This window comes from Astatotilapia calliptera, chromosome 13 (assembly GCF_964374335.1).
Source record: "Astatotilapia calliptera chromosome 13, fAstCal68.1, whole genome shotgun sequence".
In the NCBI taxonomy this organism is placed as follows: Eukaryota; Metazoa; Chordata; class Actinopteri; order Cichliformes; family Cichlidae; genus Astatotilapia; species Astatotilapia calliptera.
This window is the reverse complement of record NC_137434.1, coordinates 13,961,241-13,976,847: the sequence shown is the minus strand read 5'-3', so window position 1 is coordinate 13,976,847 and position 15,607 is coordinate 13,961,241. Positions and strand designations below refer to the sequence as shown.

General features: G+C 38.8%; 1 protein-coding gene across 1 annotated transcript in view; it reads right to left on the bottom strand.

Annotated features, from left to right (window-relative positions):
- The window catches only part of eys (EGF-like photoreceptor maintenance factor), a 178,577-nt gene that overhangs the window by 20,285 nt on the left and 142,685 nt on the right, over positions 1-15,607 (bottom strand). Inside the window, exon 43 of the mRNA XM_080288105.1 lies at positions 11,967-12,190. Within this exon, the coding sequence (XP_080144231.1) occupies positions 11,967-12,190 (224 nt within the window). The remainder of the gene's footprint in view (positions 1-11,966; positions 12,191-15,607) is intronic.

The window sequence follows — 15,607 nt, the reverse complement described above, 5'->3', positions numbered from 1 at the left end:
ATATTCCTGTCAGCTAGAACAATAAGATGTGCAGCCACATGTATTTCTCAGATTTCAGTAAGTTATTTACAGAGGGCTTGTTTTTAAGTGCTTGTTTGTATGCAAATACACTTCTACAGTAAGGCTGAAGTCCTCAGCTCTCTGGATGAAAGCATTTATAGATTGTAAAGAGCCAGTTGGATGGACGTATACTACACATGCTCTGTTTGTTGGTGGGTGGGAAAATTATCTGAAAGCGTCTGTTCCCTCACTCAATTAATCTGTAACTTGAATTGCATTATACGCCAAGTGATGAAGTGGAATTTACACACGGCTTTGACCTGACATTCTCAGACTTCTGAGCGAGCGGGAGGCTGTTCGATATTTTTCTGACCTCTTCCAGGCAACCTTGCAAACTTTTCCTTGCCGGTGGAGAAGGGTGATGTTTGTTAAGTCTCCATCACAGAGCCTTTTGAAACATACTGCCATAGAAATGCATACAAAGATGAGACTTGAAATAAATCCATATAGAAAGGCAGTATAAAGCATGAAGGAACTTTTCTCAAGGGATCAGACAATATTTGTATGGTCCAACCTAGAACACATTGCACTCTGCAGAAAACTGTGCTTTTCAGTAACACTTTTGGAAGTATGTTCACATTCAAACTTCTCACTTTTGAAATATGCCAGCATATCTATTCAAGTCTTATTTTATACTGCAAAACTCTTTAGCCTTAGAATTTTTGTGGAACATTGTCCTCTAATAAAACCGAACGCACTGCCGTGATGTCTCATGAATTAGCTATTCTTGACATCGCTGCATTTTTGCAAACTTACCAACTCCTTAACCAGCAAGAAATTTCCAATGTTTAATAAAAACACAGAAAAGGAGTGTGGAGAGTGCACCTCATACGAGAGGAGCTACACTGCACAAAGACTGTGTTTGCATTTAGACCCATGCTGCACTGATAAAGCGGGAGGCCCAGAATGACACAGTTTATGGACAAATCGAATGCAAACCCATATTTCAAATGATAAGTGAATAAAAGTCACATCAACCCCGGGCCCGTTACACTGACAAACAGCCAATCTGATCAGCAGTAACACCGAGGTTTATATTTACCATTCGTGTCAGAGATGCTGTGATTTAAACAAACTGTGTGTAGTAAGAGCTGAGAGTGATAAACTTGTGTATTATCTTTGTCCACGGCACACAGTGGACCGATAACGGACAAAAACTTGAGCGTTTTGTTGCTGCTCTGTGACACTGCAACAGGAAACAAGAACTCACTGAACATACAGTGTTTAGGAGAACACTAAAGAAAGAAAAAGCGAACGTTTTATTTGAAGTATTACTCACAGAAAAATATCTGAAACAAGCAAAAAATGATAATTAATGATAATCTGGAGCACACACGCATGCATAAATGTGCATGAAAGAAATAATAATTTTAAAAAAATCTATGCTGCTGTACAGATTTCACAGTGTTTTCTGTCTTGAATCTTAACCTCAGACAATAATTGCATTTAAGTTGACTGTAGAGTAACTGTATGCAGCGTAGTTTTCACACAGTTTTTATTTGCTCCTCATGTCTGATATGAACATTTACTTTGCACTAAAAGGACGTTTGTGTAAAGAGCTGCATGGCACCGGCTGGATATATTTCCCATGATAAAATGTTAGTTACACAGCAACGTTCAGTACAGTACCTCTGGGATTCTTTTCATTACAAAATATTTCAAACATGTCATCTTTTCATACACTAAATACATACCCAATATATTTGTGTTTCCACAGTGTTTTGTAAGCTGACTTCTAATTATCTTTGGCCAAGGGATTTTGAACATAAAATACACTTAGGGAAACATTATTACATACACCTTGGTAGTAATGGGTTGGAGTTCCCTTTCCTGTGCACCTCAATTTCTTATAGCATGGATTCAATAAGGTGCTGGAAACATTCCTCATAAGTTTTGGTCCATATAGACGCGACAGCATCACAAAGTTGCTTTAGATTTGTTGGTTGAACATCCTTTATAAAAATTTCCTGTTCTATCACATCCCAAAAGTGCAGACGCAGCACAACAGCTTCTGCAGCAGAAGACCACATCCAGTGTGGTGGTCTTAATGGTTATGCGAGTTACTGTTGCCTTCCTATCAGCCTGTTATCAGCCATCCCAGTAGATGTGAAATACTCAGACCAGTCCGTCTGCCACTAAAAACCATGACACATTCAAAGTCACCTAAAGTCAAAGTCACTTCATCATTATGATGCTCGATTTCAACTTCAGCAGGTTGTCTTGACAATATAAACATGTCATGTCATGTGATTGGCTGATTAGATGCTTGCGTTTATGAGCAGTTAAACAGGTGGACCTAACAAAGTGTCTGATGATGGCACTGATCAAAAGCCTTTTGGACATTTACAGTGTAAATGTCCTAACTTTGTTTAATCTTGCAGGGATTTTGAAGAACCAGCAGAAAAATAGGCCTATCTATATATGAAAGGTGAAATAACAACATTTCTAGCCTGTAACAACCGAAAAGTAACCAACACATTTTGTCATCATTATTATTTTGCAAGGACATGAGCATGTTGGTAAAGCTACCTTCTTTCTAAGAGAGTTTGAGGAAAACACTTTTTAGGAGATGAAACATGTTGCACTTATCCTGCTGAGTTGTTGGAAAGTTTTCAAGAGATAACATTAACCCAAAGTGAAGCGAGTCCTCATCATGTAAAACTCACATTTGTGTGTCCTGTGCCTATCTGTCACACACTCACACTGTCAGGCTCTTAAAGCGATACAATCAATTTCTCTCTTTTTGAGCTCATCATCCATGACAGCTGTAATTCTTAGCTGTTCTACAGGAGACATTATTTTCTCCATGGCAGCAACACATTGAGGAAGCATTCACAAAGTCACATAATCATTCCTGCCGACTGACTCTGCTGAGAAATCTGGTATAAACAAACTTCAAAACATTACAATTTTGAATTCCGGCTAACCAGAAACACTGTGGCTAAGAGGTAGTCGTCAAAAACAATACTTGATGTCAAGAATCTTCAGTTGTTTCATTATGAAACATAACACAACTACCAATCCTAATTTAAAAAAAAAAATATTGCCGTACATTATTTTATTTCTGCCAACAAAGCCTACCGAAACCTTTTTCACTGAGCTGTTTTTTCCTCTCACACACGAAAGACCAGCGTCACTGAACTGGTGTTTTCAGGGTAGTTAAATGCAATGAACATGACCGCTGCAGATTACTTTAAGTCAATAGTAAATCAATATTTTAGTCAATATTTAGGCCAATCGAGCATCAAATCTGTCCACAACTCATGTTAGCGCTCAGCAAATGCAGGATTTATTGCTGCTTGAGTGACAGCGCACAGCTGTTTCAGGAAATCTGTTAGCCTTTAAGAAGAATTAACCTACATTTAAAATGTGGCTCCTTTTAAAAGATTTACATCTTCAGCAGGAAGCATTAGATGGGGGTGTTAAAAAAGTACTGAGAGACTGATTAACACATTAGCGTTTTAGTCTTAATTGATGAATTTAGTAAGAGCAATAGAGAGATACAGATGTCATGTTAAAATCTCTATTGTATTTCATTACACTTTATTTAGAGTCAAAATAATGATAAAAAAAAAAACAGATCTCACGGGAAATTTAAATGCTGAATGCCATTTTCCTTTCATATTGAGTTGTGTGCAACTTGCTTCCATTTACCTATTATCATTATTTGTTACTTATAATATGTCAAGGTTATACAGGAACTTATTTTAAACATGTTTACTAGTGCAAACAAACCAACATAAAAATTAAGTTAACAAAAAAATCTTCACAGAATTGTTTTGAACGCACTCGTCCTCCAAAATTCAAAGACGCAAATGCAATAAAGTCTGTAATGAGCGAGCTTTCTTTGGAAATATCCTTCTGAGACCACAACTGTGCTCAGAATACTTCTTATGTTGAAGTGGAATAATTGTTTCTTGGACCTTGAGTTATTTTATAGATACTTTGAAACAAGCATAGCTGGAGGTCTGATTAAGGTAAAATTAGTTGCACTTTCTTTGTGAAGAACACTTGCCAGAAGTGAACTTATGAGGAGGACTGAGTGCTACCAAAACACGGCCACCACAGAATCAGCAAAGCGCCATCTCTACTTCAACCAATTAGCACATATTCTCCTCTGAGTGTGAATACAATGTGCTCTGTTCATTTTATCCTTATCCTATATTATCCTTGTAGACCATCAGCTCGTTTCCTTTTACTTCCCTGAGAAGATCACACAATCTCACTCCATGATGAATACACTAAAGCAGCTGCAATCAATAAGTTTCCATTAACAATAAATCAGAAATGCTTTTATTAGAAATGTGTTCGTCAGAGTTACAGGCTCACAGAGAATCATTTTCTAACTCAGCAGTTACCTTCAGAATTTCAGTATGTTTCATCTAATTCAGCTTTGGTTTTATAGCTCAAGTTTTAGGTTTTGGGGTCATTTTCATCCTTGTTAGAGCTCTCATCAACTGTACTTTACCGGTTTGATAGATGGACTTAAAGAAGTAGCTTGACATGTTGGATAATAAGCTTAAAGGGCTGAGAAAAAAATTCTTTGCCCCCTAACTTGATTTTTTTTAATTTTTTTTCCTGTCATGCTATCTGCCCCACTTACTTGTTTGAGATCATTGTGGAAATTTTAAATTAGACAAAGACAGAGGGATACAATCCTGTGTTATGGTTAAAAAAGCAGTATAAAAGCTGTTATTTTATAAAGAAAATTATTTGCCGTATTACTTTCCAAAGTCCTTGAAATCAAATTTTGCTTATGCGACAAACAAGGCCTAGATATAAGCACAAAAAGACAAAATAGGACCTCGCTGGGGAGAGTAAACATCGGTTCCTAATGCTCGCAGCCTAACCACAGACACCCTCAGGCGCTGCCAACTGCTCACTCAAAAGGTTCAGCGCACGCACAGAGAGAGGCATACTGGGATGCCATCAGCATCAGCACCCCAGCAGGACACTCACAGTCAGGGAGAAGAGTATCCAGGGACAAGACACTTATTTAAAAAACTATCTAATCATCATGATGCCTTTTGACTTATTATCTAACTGTATGAAATCAGGTCTGCGCATTTACCTCCAATTAAACAATAAATGGGTATAAAAAGAGGATCGCAGAGAGGCTTTCAGAAGTAACTATGGAGATGGGTTCAGGGTGCTGTAAAACACAGTGTGGGCGAACAGTTCAACAATTTAAGAATATTGTTTGTGTGCACAATTAATGCGGCTATTTAATTATGCAAGGTGCATAATATCATTAAATAAATCACGGAATCTAAAGAAGTCTCTGAATGCAAAGCTGGAAGCCATTGACACAATTGTGTGGTAGAAGTCTGTATAATATCGGCAAGTAACAGCTGAAATATAAACAGAATGTTAATGCTGTTATCAATAAAGCAAAGTATTAAAATGACTTGCAAATCCATGCATTCTGCTTATATTTACACTGTCTTCTAACCTTTTTGAAAATAGGATTATATGCGTGTATATGTCTTGAAAATAAACTGCATTGACACTCGGTCTAATAACATCTGCCTGTGTGACCTGCAGCCGAGATTTATAAACGACACAGATATCAACCATCGCAGGGCTGGCACTGAAGATAAAAAGGACACAGTTTTCAGGTGCTGATTGCCTGGCTGGTTAATGTGTATGTATCACACAGCAGCCACAAGCCATTATCCTCTTGGGTTTAATATTGATATTTCTACTTGCCTAAATGAACAGGAGCCACATTAAAAGCAGGCAGTGGTAAAAATCACCCCAACTGAACTTCTGATAAAAGTCCTTATTCATCTTATTATGTTGCAGTAGTGCAATTCAGGGCAACTACCACATAGACCAGAGCTCTCTGAACTCCTGGTGACCTCCGCATGCTGTGGGGTTCAAGAGGATACTGCAATAACGCGTATTCATCACACAGATAATTGCAAGGCCCAGTCTCTCGCACATGACAAGCCAATGCCACCAGCTCTTAATTGGTATTCTTGGAGCTATTCACATTCCAATATTCATGGTGTCCTTTTTCATTTCCTGTTGAATAAATGCATCTGTTAATTGATAGTGTCATAACACAATGAAGAAGGCATTTAGAGCAACTATTTTCTGGATTACCTAAGGTGAAAGAGCATCATGTGTAGTTAATGCATATTTAAAAAGACAGGCAAAATGGCTGGTAAGTGGGGCCTGATGGCAGTCTGATGAGCTGCACTAGATAAAGATAAAGGAAGAGCAGATCTTTGCATATTCGCCTCGGCATGCAGGACTAACTTGGCGTAGCGATTGCCTTTAGTGGACAAGAGAAAATTGACACGAAAAAGCGAAAATTAACTGGCCATGGCTACATTACTCTTTTAGGGAGATTTTAATTTGAAGCTGTAAACAACACCCATGTGTCATCTTTCCAGCCTCCTTTCAAGATGACAGAAGATCACACATCCAGCAGATGTTACGCTGTATTTCATTTGCGACACATTCTGATGACCTGATGAATTAAAATCCAATATCTCTTTTCTTTTCTCTCTCATTTGACTTCATCATTTCCCAGGAGAAATAACTCCCGTCATCCAGTAAATGTATGTTTACCTGCTGGTTGATACCTCTTGTCGTAATATTTGACAGACAATGGAAAATAAGATTTTAGAGCCTTTTAGCTGAAAACAGCTGACTGCACTGATGACACCAATAAAGTCAGATTTAAAATCTTGGCTCGTAAAACCCAAAACAATAAGCTCAGAGAAAATAGGCTAAATAGTACACCTGAGACAAATGGATCCATTTCCCTTAGAAGAAATCACAGCTCTAAACAGACCAAAACACACTAACTGGCCAATTTGTGAGGTGCACCTGTTCAACTGGCTGTCAATGCAAAATATGCAAATATCTAATCAAACAATCACATGGCAGGAACTCAAGCAGCAGCACTTCCTGTTATTTACTGTCCTGTGTTTTACATCGACTTTTCAGAGCAAGAACATGTTATTTCAGGAGATTTGAGACCTGAGGCAGAATACTCATAAGTTCAAATTTTGAAATTCTCAATAGAACAAATGTTACAGACTCTGGGATGATGTAGAGATGTAGACATTTACCACACAGGAAGAGCATAACAAAAGCTGCATCACAAGAACTGTGGGTCCAGTGTTTTTATTGAAGCTTTAGAGGAAGTAAAAGTCTGGACATCATGGCCTCATCCATAAGTCATAGACTTGGTTGACTGATCCTTGGCTTGCTCTTTTCACATATCATACTGTGCTGGAGAAAGACACCCAAGAGTATGTGTACAAATACATTGCTTGCAAAACAACCCACCTGTAATGTAGATGTAATGTGAATATGTTGCTAATTTAAAAGAAAAGTGATTTAAAGGATCTAATTATGAAGTATGCATTCACTGAGAAGCACTTCATTAGGCAAACCTGTTCAATTGCTCATTAACACAAATCATCCAATACTGTGGGAGAAACTCAGAGCATTTAAACACGTAGACACGGTCAAGACGAGCTGCTGCAGTTCAAACTGAGCATCAGAATCGCGAAGAAAGGTGATTTAAGTGACTTTGAACCTGGCATGGTTGTTGGTGCCAGCAGGGCAAGCCTGAGTATTTCAGAAAGTCCTAATCTACTGGGATTTGCCCACATGGCCATCTCTAAGGTTTACAGAGAATGGATGATCTGAAAAAAAGAAAACATTCAGTGAGTGGGAGTTCTCAGGGGGGAAATGCCTTGTTGATGCCAGAGATCAGAGGAATACGGTCAGACTGTTTTGAGCTGACAGGAAGGCAACAGTAACACAAAAATCCTCCCACTAATTATGGCCAATGCATGCAGAAGAGCATCTCTGAAAGCACATCAAACCTTGAAGCAGATGGGCTACAACAGCAGAAAACCACACAAGATGCCACTCATCCTCAGCTAAGAAGAGGAAACTGAAGCTATTTCACACTGCATCATCAAAATTTGATAGTCGCAAATTGGATAAACCTTCCCTGTTCAGTTGAGTCTTGAATTTCTGTTGTGACATTTAGATGGTTGGGTCAAAATGTGGGGTATATAACATAAAAACATGTTAATCAGATCCATCCTGCTTTGAATTAATGATTCAGGCTGCTGCTGCTGGTGGTTTAATGACGGTTTTTGCCTGTCCCGTTTGGCTCTTTTGCCATCAGAATTATTGTCTAAAGGCGAAGAAAGATGCCCAACGGATTTACTTTACCAAATAGACCATCCCAGCCTTGCCGTTATGGTCTATTTGATTCACCTTTTATTGTTTATTTTATTTTATTTTCACTTGCTAAATACGGGACAGACTTGACTGGGGAAAAGAAAGGGGAGAAAGAAAGAGGGAAAGAAAAACAGCGGAGAAGAGGGACGAAGGGCAAAAACAAAAACCAACAAAATAAGCAGACAAAAAAATACATATATCAATCACCTGGATCACCTGTTGAGAAAGAAAAGAGAGAAAACAAGCAGAAGAAAAAGAAAGCAATAGAATAAACAACATCACGATGATCTATGGGAATATAACAGTAAATACTAAACATTATTGTGCAGCACGTAAGATGGACAGCGCACAGTGTGCTTTGAGGTAGGAGCCAAAAAGGGTGTTGTTTGTGTGTGTGAGCACCCGTGTGTACACCTGTGAGCATGAGCGCGCTTGTATTTAAGGGGTCCCAGGCCCATCCGGACCAGGGCCCGGTTCAGCCGCGCCGCCTGGCCCCACAGAGCCCGGGACAGCCCACCACAGAGAAAACTGCACCCACCCCATCATCCACTCATCTTCCAGACTACACAAAACAATAGACGCCCAGGCTGAGATCTTCCTCCACCTCTCCTGTATCTCCCACTCCTGCAGAGTGAGTTCCTGAAGAGAGGAGACCTCCTGCAAGATGTAACAGCCTCCCCCACCAGCTGAAGAGCCCCCCAGGTGGCTTGATGCACTGGCGGACCCTGCGCCAGGGCTGGGGCCCCATACACCCACCCGCCCACAACCCCGGCAACACACCAACCAGGACCCAAGCCCCCAAGGCCCAGCCAGGGCCCCAGCCCAGAGACCGAGCACCCCCAGAACCCCACGTCCGTCCTGGACCCACCCAGGGGCAGCCAGGCTACCAGGTCAGTAACCCACGTCTGTCAGCACAGACCCTCCCCTAGCCCCGCTGCACGCAGCCACGAGGAAACCATCACCTAAGAGCCAACAGAGCCCTTAATAGGCCATGACCGCAACCCCGGGTTGAGCCCTCCAAGGAAGATGCTCCTGGGGAACCCCCCGACACCCTAAGCCTGTCCCTACCCCCACACCAATCACAACAGTGAAGGCGGGACCAAACTATGACCCCCCACCCCCACTAGGGGATGGAGCTGATCAAAGGAGCCCAGAGCAATTGATCTGATGTGGTGGCAGAGGCTGTATCAAGACTAATGTAATCTAATAGATAATTTCTATATTGGTTAGAATTAAGATTATTTTTATTTTTCCAGTTCATGAGGACTGTTTTCTTGGCTATGCATAGGGCAGTGAAAACCATATGGGCTATATTCTTTTCTGAAGTGACATTATCTAAGCTGCCCAACAAACACACTAAGGGGGAAGTTGGAATGTTACATTTCAGACACTTCGATAAGTCTTCACATATCTCGCGCCAAAACTTCTGAACTGGTGGACAGAACCAAAGAGCGTGGATATAATTGTCCGGTGAATTGGTTTGGCAGTGTGAGCAGTTGTTGGTAGACGTAAAGCCCATCTTGAACATCCGATGCCCTGTATAGTGCACTCTATGTAATATTTTGTATTGAATTAATTGAAGACTGGGATTTCTAATTAGATGAAAGGTTTTTAAGCAAATCTGAGACCAGAAGTTTAGGTCTAAGTTAACTGATAAATCCGCTTCCCATTTTGCAATAGGAAGTGATATTGATTCATCTGTTTTAGAAAGCATTCTGTATATTTTGGATAGTAATTTTGGGGTTTTAAGAGTAAGAAATTGAACCACACTTGGTGGTGTTTGTAGTTCAACTTGATCTGGTTTAAATTTCTTTTTTACTATGGATTTAATTTGTTGATATTCTAAAAATCTTTTCTTGTTGATCCCATATTGTGTAACTAGTCCGTCAAATGAAATAAATTCTGTTCCTTCTAATATATGTTCTAAATATTTGATTCCTTTATCACTCCAATCTGGAAAGTTTATCATATTATTGTTTTGTAATATGTCAGGGTTGTTCCAGATAGGTGTACGTTTGCATGGGATTAATGAAGACTCCGTCAATTTTAGAAACTCCCACCATGCTGTCAGAGAAGAGCTGATGTTGATGCTTTTGAAGCATTCATTCATGGATGTTTGAGCTGATAAATGGTAGGTCTGAAATCTCTAGATTATTGCAAAGTGCTTGTTCTACATCTAGCCAAGGTTCATCTAAGAGGGTATGTTTTAGCCATCCTGAGATAAATTGAAGCCTGTTGGCTAAGAAGTAGTGCCGAAAGTTAGGTAGTTCTAATCCTCCTTTATCCTTGGTCTTTTGTAGTGTTTTTAAGCTTATACGTGGGGGTTTATCTTTCCAAAGGAATTTGGACATACATGAATCTAGAGATCTGAACCAATCTTGTGGCGGTTTAGTTGGGATCATTGAGAATAAATAGTTTATTTTTGGTAAGACCATCATTTTTATAGCGGCAAGGGTTTTTTCTTGACATACCTGGGCCTCAGGTAAACATCTTTTAAATGTTACAGCCTACCTGAGTATTATTGCTGACCATACCCATCAATTTATGACCACAGTGTACTCATCTTCTGATTGCTGCTTCAAGCAGGATAATTTGCCATGTCGCAAAGCTCAAACTGCTTTCTTGGACATGACAATGGGTTCACTGTACCCAAAGGTCACCAGATTTTGATTCAATAGAGATTCTTAGGGAAGCAGAATAGCAGATTGGCATCATGGATGTGCTGCCAACAAATCTGCAGCAACTGTGTGATGATATCATAAAGATATGGACCAAAACCTCTGAGGAATGTTCCCAGCACCTTTTTGAATCCATGACATGGAAAAGCTGAGGGAAAGCAATATAATAAAGCCAGCAGTTGCTTTTTCACCTGAACCCCCTTTCTTTGTGTTGTTCATAGTGCAATCAGTGTTTTGGTACAAGCTTTCTGAGAAGGCCATCATCCATTAAAAGAAGAAAAATAAATCAGCTTGCTAATTGAAATTATTTTTGTTTACTGCAGAAAGACAGCATTATGAAGTGTTCTTGACCCGCCTGCTCCAGACGTCATTACAGACATTTCAATGACTCATAACGCGCATCATTGTGGCTAGAATACAAGAAAGAGCAGAAATTGCTAATTTAGATCAAAACTAGACAAAAATGTCTGTCGTGTGATGACAGTTTATCATAGAAATTGCCAAATATTTTTCTCGCTTAATAAAACAAAAAATCAAGTTACAATTTTTTTTGGTTTGTTTGTTTGTTGTTTTTGCACTGATAGCACGGCACAAGCCAATGTTCCATAGAGCACAGCTACCCTCCAGTACGCCCACACTGGAATTAGATCAGTGCTGATATAATAAGGCTGACAACTGATGAGTTTTGCATTAAGAATTGGTTAGTGAATAGCCATATTTACATAAATACCAACATTGGTTTCAATTACATTATTTTATGTGATACATTCAAGTTATGCATGTAATGGCATTCTAATTTATATACTGATTTATTTATTTTCTTTTTTTCTTGGTTTTTGATTCTGGAAATTTCAGTCTTCTATACAAATCTGGTGCAGTTCACGTCAAGTTACTGAGTCCAATGTATTATTACTCCATAAAGAAGGACAGTTGGATTTCTTATATTCTTTGTGCCTTTCAGGTTTAAAGATAATTAAGTAAACTTTAATAGGGTAAAAAGTGACCCGTTACCTGATACAAGTTCCTCCATTACGACAAGGAAAGTGCTGGCAGACAGGAGGGTCACAGTTCTTGATATTTCTCCCTCTAACTGCCTCACCCATCAGGTAAATCTCCTTTGAGTTGACCTGAAGTTCTCTGATACAACCAATGAATCTCTTCTCTGCTTTTTCACTCTTGTCATGCATGTCCCACCGAGATGAAACATCCCCAAGAAATATGGGTCCAAAGGTCCCCTGTAAAATAAATAAATAAATAAATAATTAACACACATAAGTGATCAGCAGTATATATTATGGTAAGCAGCTAGGGAAAGCATTATGTCAATTAGATGTCCCCACAAAGGTATGAAAACACAGTGTGTGTGTGTGTGTGTGTGTGTGTGTGTGTGTGTGTGTGTGTGTGTGTGTGTGTGTGTGTGTGTGTGTGTGTGTGTGTGAAATTATTACTGCTATTACATTATTAGGACCTTAATGTATCCTGAGATGATGAAGAAGAAAGATAACAGACTCAGCTACTGTTACCCTCTGGTGTAATGCGGTATTAGTATCACCTAGACTCTAACTTTTATTCTTGTTAATAAGTCAGTTACACTATCTGTTACATTATTACACTAGACCCCATGTTTGTTTTTTGTTTGTTTGTTTGTTTTAAATGTTGTGCCTTTTTTAACTGTTATGTTAAAACTTATCCTCCAGTTGTGAAGTTAATGGGTAATTAAAGGCAGTGGATGGCGTGTGGAAAAAAACAGTGGGTGCAAGGGAAGTGAGGATTCTGGGCATTTAATGTATTCCATGTTTAATGTGAGACTAACCATCAAAATTAATGCGTTCGTGAGTTTAGAGAAATATGAGCACCGAGTAATGTTTTCTTTTTCAGTTCTTTGGATGTCACATATCTAGAGATAATGATCATTAAAAAAACAAAAAACACTGGTAGGTTCCTTTGATGTGCGGTAATTGGGTAACATTTGGCTAATATAGAGAAATTGTGTGAACCTGTAACTTATTCTTTTGTAACAGTCAACTTAACAACTGCAGCTGTGTCTGCAAAAATGCTACAAACGAGTACATCACATAAGCATAAAAGTGCCTATATTTTATTCCATCGTACTGTATAAATTTCCTTCCTTTACATTTTGTCATTTCTCTTCAACCTACAGAAGATTTCAAGTTCTGTCCTAAAAGATTCTAACTGTTCCTGTGGTTTACTCTGAGGTCTTATGGGTAATAAAACAAAACAAACTATAATAAAAGAGAAATGTGTTGATGTGAACATTTCTGAGTCAAATTATGGACACCGGATGTTAACTACGAGATTAAAAAAGCTCATTTGCCACTTGCCACTAGTGATAAAATGCAACCTTGTCATGTAATATACTGGATGTTAACAGTATGAAGAGCTCAAAGTACACTGAATATTACTGTTTCCAGTTTCGTCTCTGCCATTACAAAATCACATCAGTCATGTCAGAATTTATACATCCTTGGCACTCGTCATAACTGCTTGCTGGCATCGGAGGAAGTGTTGGACAGCTGAAGTGGAGGTGTTCAGTGAAGGGACACTTAAGTGTTAGACCACATTATCATTTAGGACGTTGGCTCAATACAAGCTTTAAATGACATAACCGCTGCAGATTTAAAAGCCTATAAAGAGACATGCATGACAGGGTTCCTGTGAATGTATGTGCAATGAAGCCACACTTGTAAGGACCTTGAAAGTATCTTTAAAAAAGCTTAGGATTCATATAAAACAAGCAGCGCGTGATGGCTGCTTTTAAAACATGCTAAACTGTGCTTGTATGTGATTCACTGTAGCTGTGTGATGATGATGGGCTGATGATAATGTATGACTTTATGGTGCCTTCAAGCATGTTTACCATGTTTATGAGAAGAGTCCATTTGAAAAGCCCCACTAATGTAAAATTCATGACTTTGTAAGTGGACCCACAGCACCGCTTTCACACGAGCAGTGTGCTCATTTTCGAATTTTATTTGAAGGCAGGGCTAGGCAGTGTGGAATCTGTTTCATATTCTTCTTATGCACATGTAAGGCCAGTTTAGATGAGTAAAACTTGGCCACAATAAAAACAGACAAAAACCTTGGGGCGAGGTTAACTATGCCTTTGGGCTAGTGCGAACCATCTTTGGGCAAGGAAAAAAACATACTGTGTGGATTTACTCAAGATGCATAGTGAAAAGTTTAAAAGCCAAGGCCGTGTTTTATTTGTGGATAGCCTTATTGAATATATATTTGAAGGTGTTTCCCTTTCGGACCACAGCATTTGGCAAGGGGATTATTTAAAATGCTTTAGTAATTGCACCATTATCTAATAAAGAAACAATATTTCTGTCTTTTAACACTTTGCATGGTTTCACTAGTTGCTGCTATAACAAGAAAAGAGAGGGTGTGTCAAAAGGGCTACATGTGTTTCTTTTTGATTGGCAGTAGGGGGACATTATCACAGCTTATAGATTGCTACAGATACATTGTTATATATATTAAAAGAAAAACACGCTGGAAAAAATCAAGGAAGACCTAAAACCTCCAAACAGAATTCACAGCGAGCCCACTGCTTCCAAACCTTCATTTCATTTTCTCCCTCTCGTTCTTCTAAAGGGGTCAAACAAGATCTGACTCTTACTTTTACAAATGTCACAGGGCCTCATGGCATGCCTCACACCAACAAATATTTCATGACACACATGAAATCTTCAGATTGAATTTTCAAGTTATTTCTTCTTTTTTTCCCTCCACAATTCAGGACCATGGAGAGCGCACGTGCACGCACGCACACACACATCAATCCTACTACTTATGGTACTACAAATGACCCTTTGTAGTATTTATCAGAAGTTGTACACAAACACCTTAAAACACATGCGTATATTATGCCTGTCAGATTAAAAGTAACTGTATTTGTGCTGACGGCAGGTTACTCATGCATGTCTGTGACCCTGTGCTAATTTGTACTGCCCTTGGTAAATTTTTTTGATCATTACTGGAATCAACTAAGTGCTTTTGTTTTCAGAAATTTGGCAATTGTTCGTTTGACTCGCTGGCTTAAATTGCTACTCCAATCTGCACTTTTTCTGATTGCGGCTTAAAGCCAATTTGCTCTGCTTAGTAAATACTGGATAGAGTGTGAATAAGTAGAGGTAATATTTCAAAGCCAGAAAATAGATATGTTCATTTAATGCTTCAAAAAAGTTTGATTGTTTCCTTTGTCTGATGAAAAAAATACTGGCCTTCAGGTTAGAGCCTAACCATGATTACGTATGTGAAGGGTATGCGAAATGATCATTGCCCTTAGGTCTACGTGGTGCTGTTTAGTTTAACATGAATCAAAAATGTCAAGAAAATGTAAATATAAATACATGTAACAAAACGTCAAAAACAAGAAGACAGAGAAAACCAACAGCTATAAAAAATATAACCAGAATAAAGCTTTATATACACAGAATACAAAACTATAACCAGTGTAGAATGTAAACATGAAAAGTGCAACAAGCCAGACTGAGGAAACTTACTTCCTACACTAACTGATGTTGCTTATTAAGCACTTTAATGTACTGCAATAACAACTACATTTCACCACATTATTTTAAGATTGCCATATTATTAGTATTTATATATCTACATGTATACCTTCA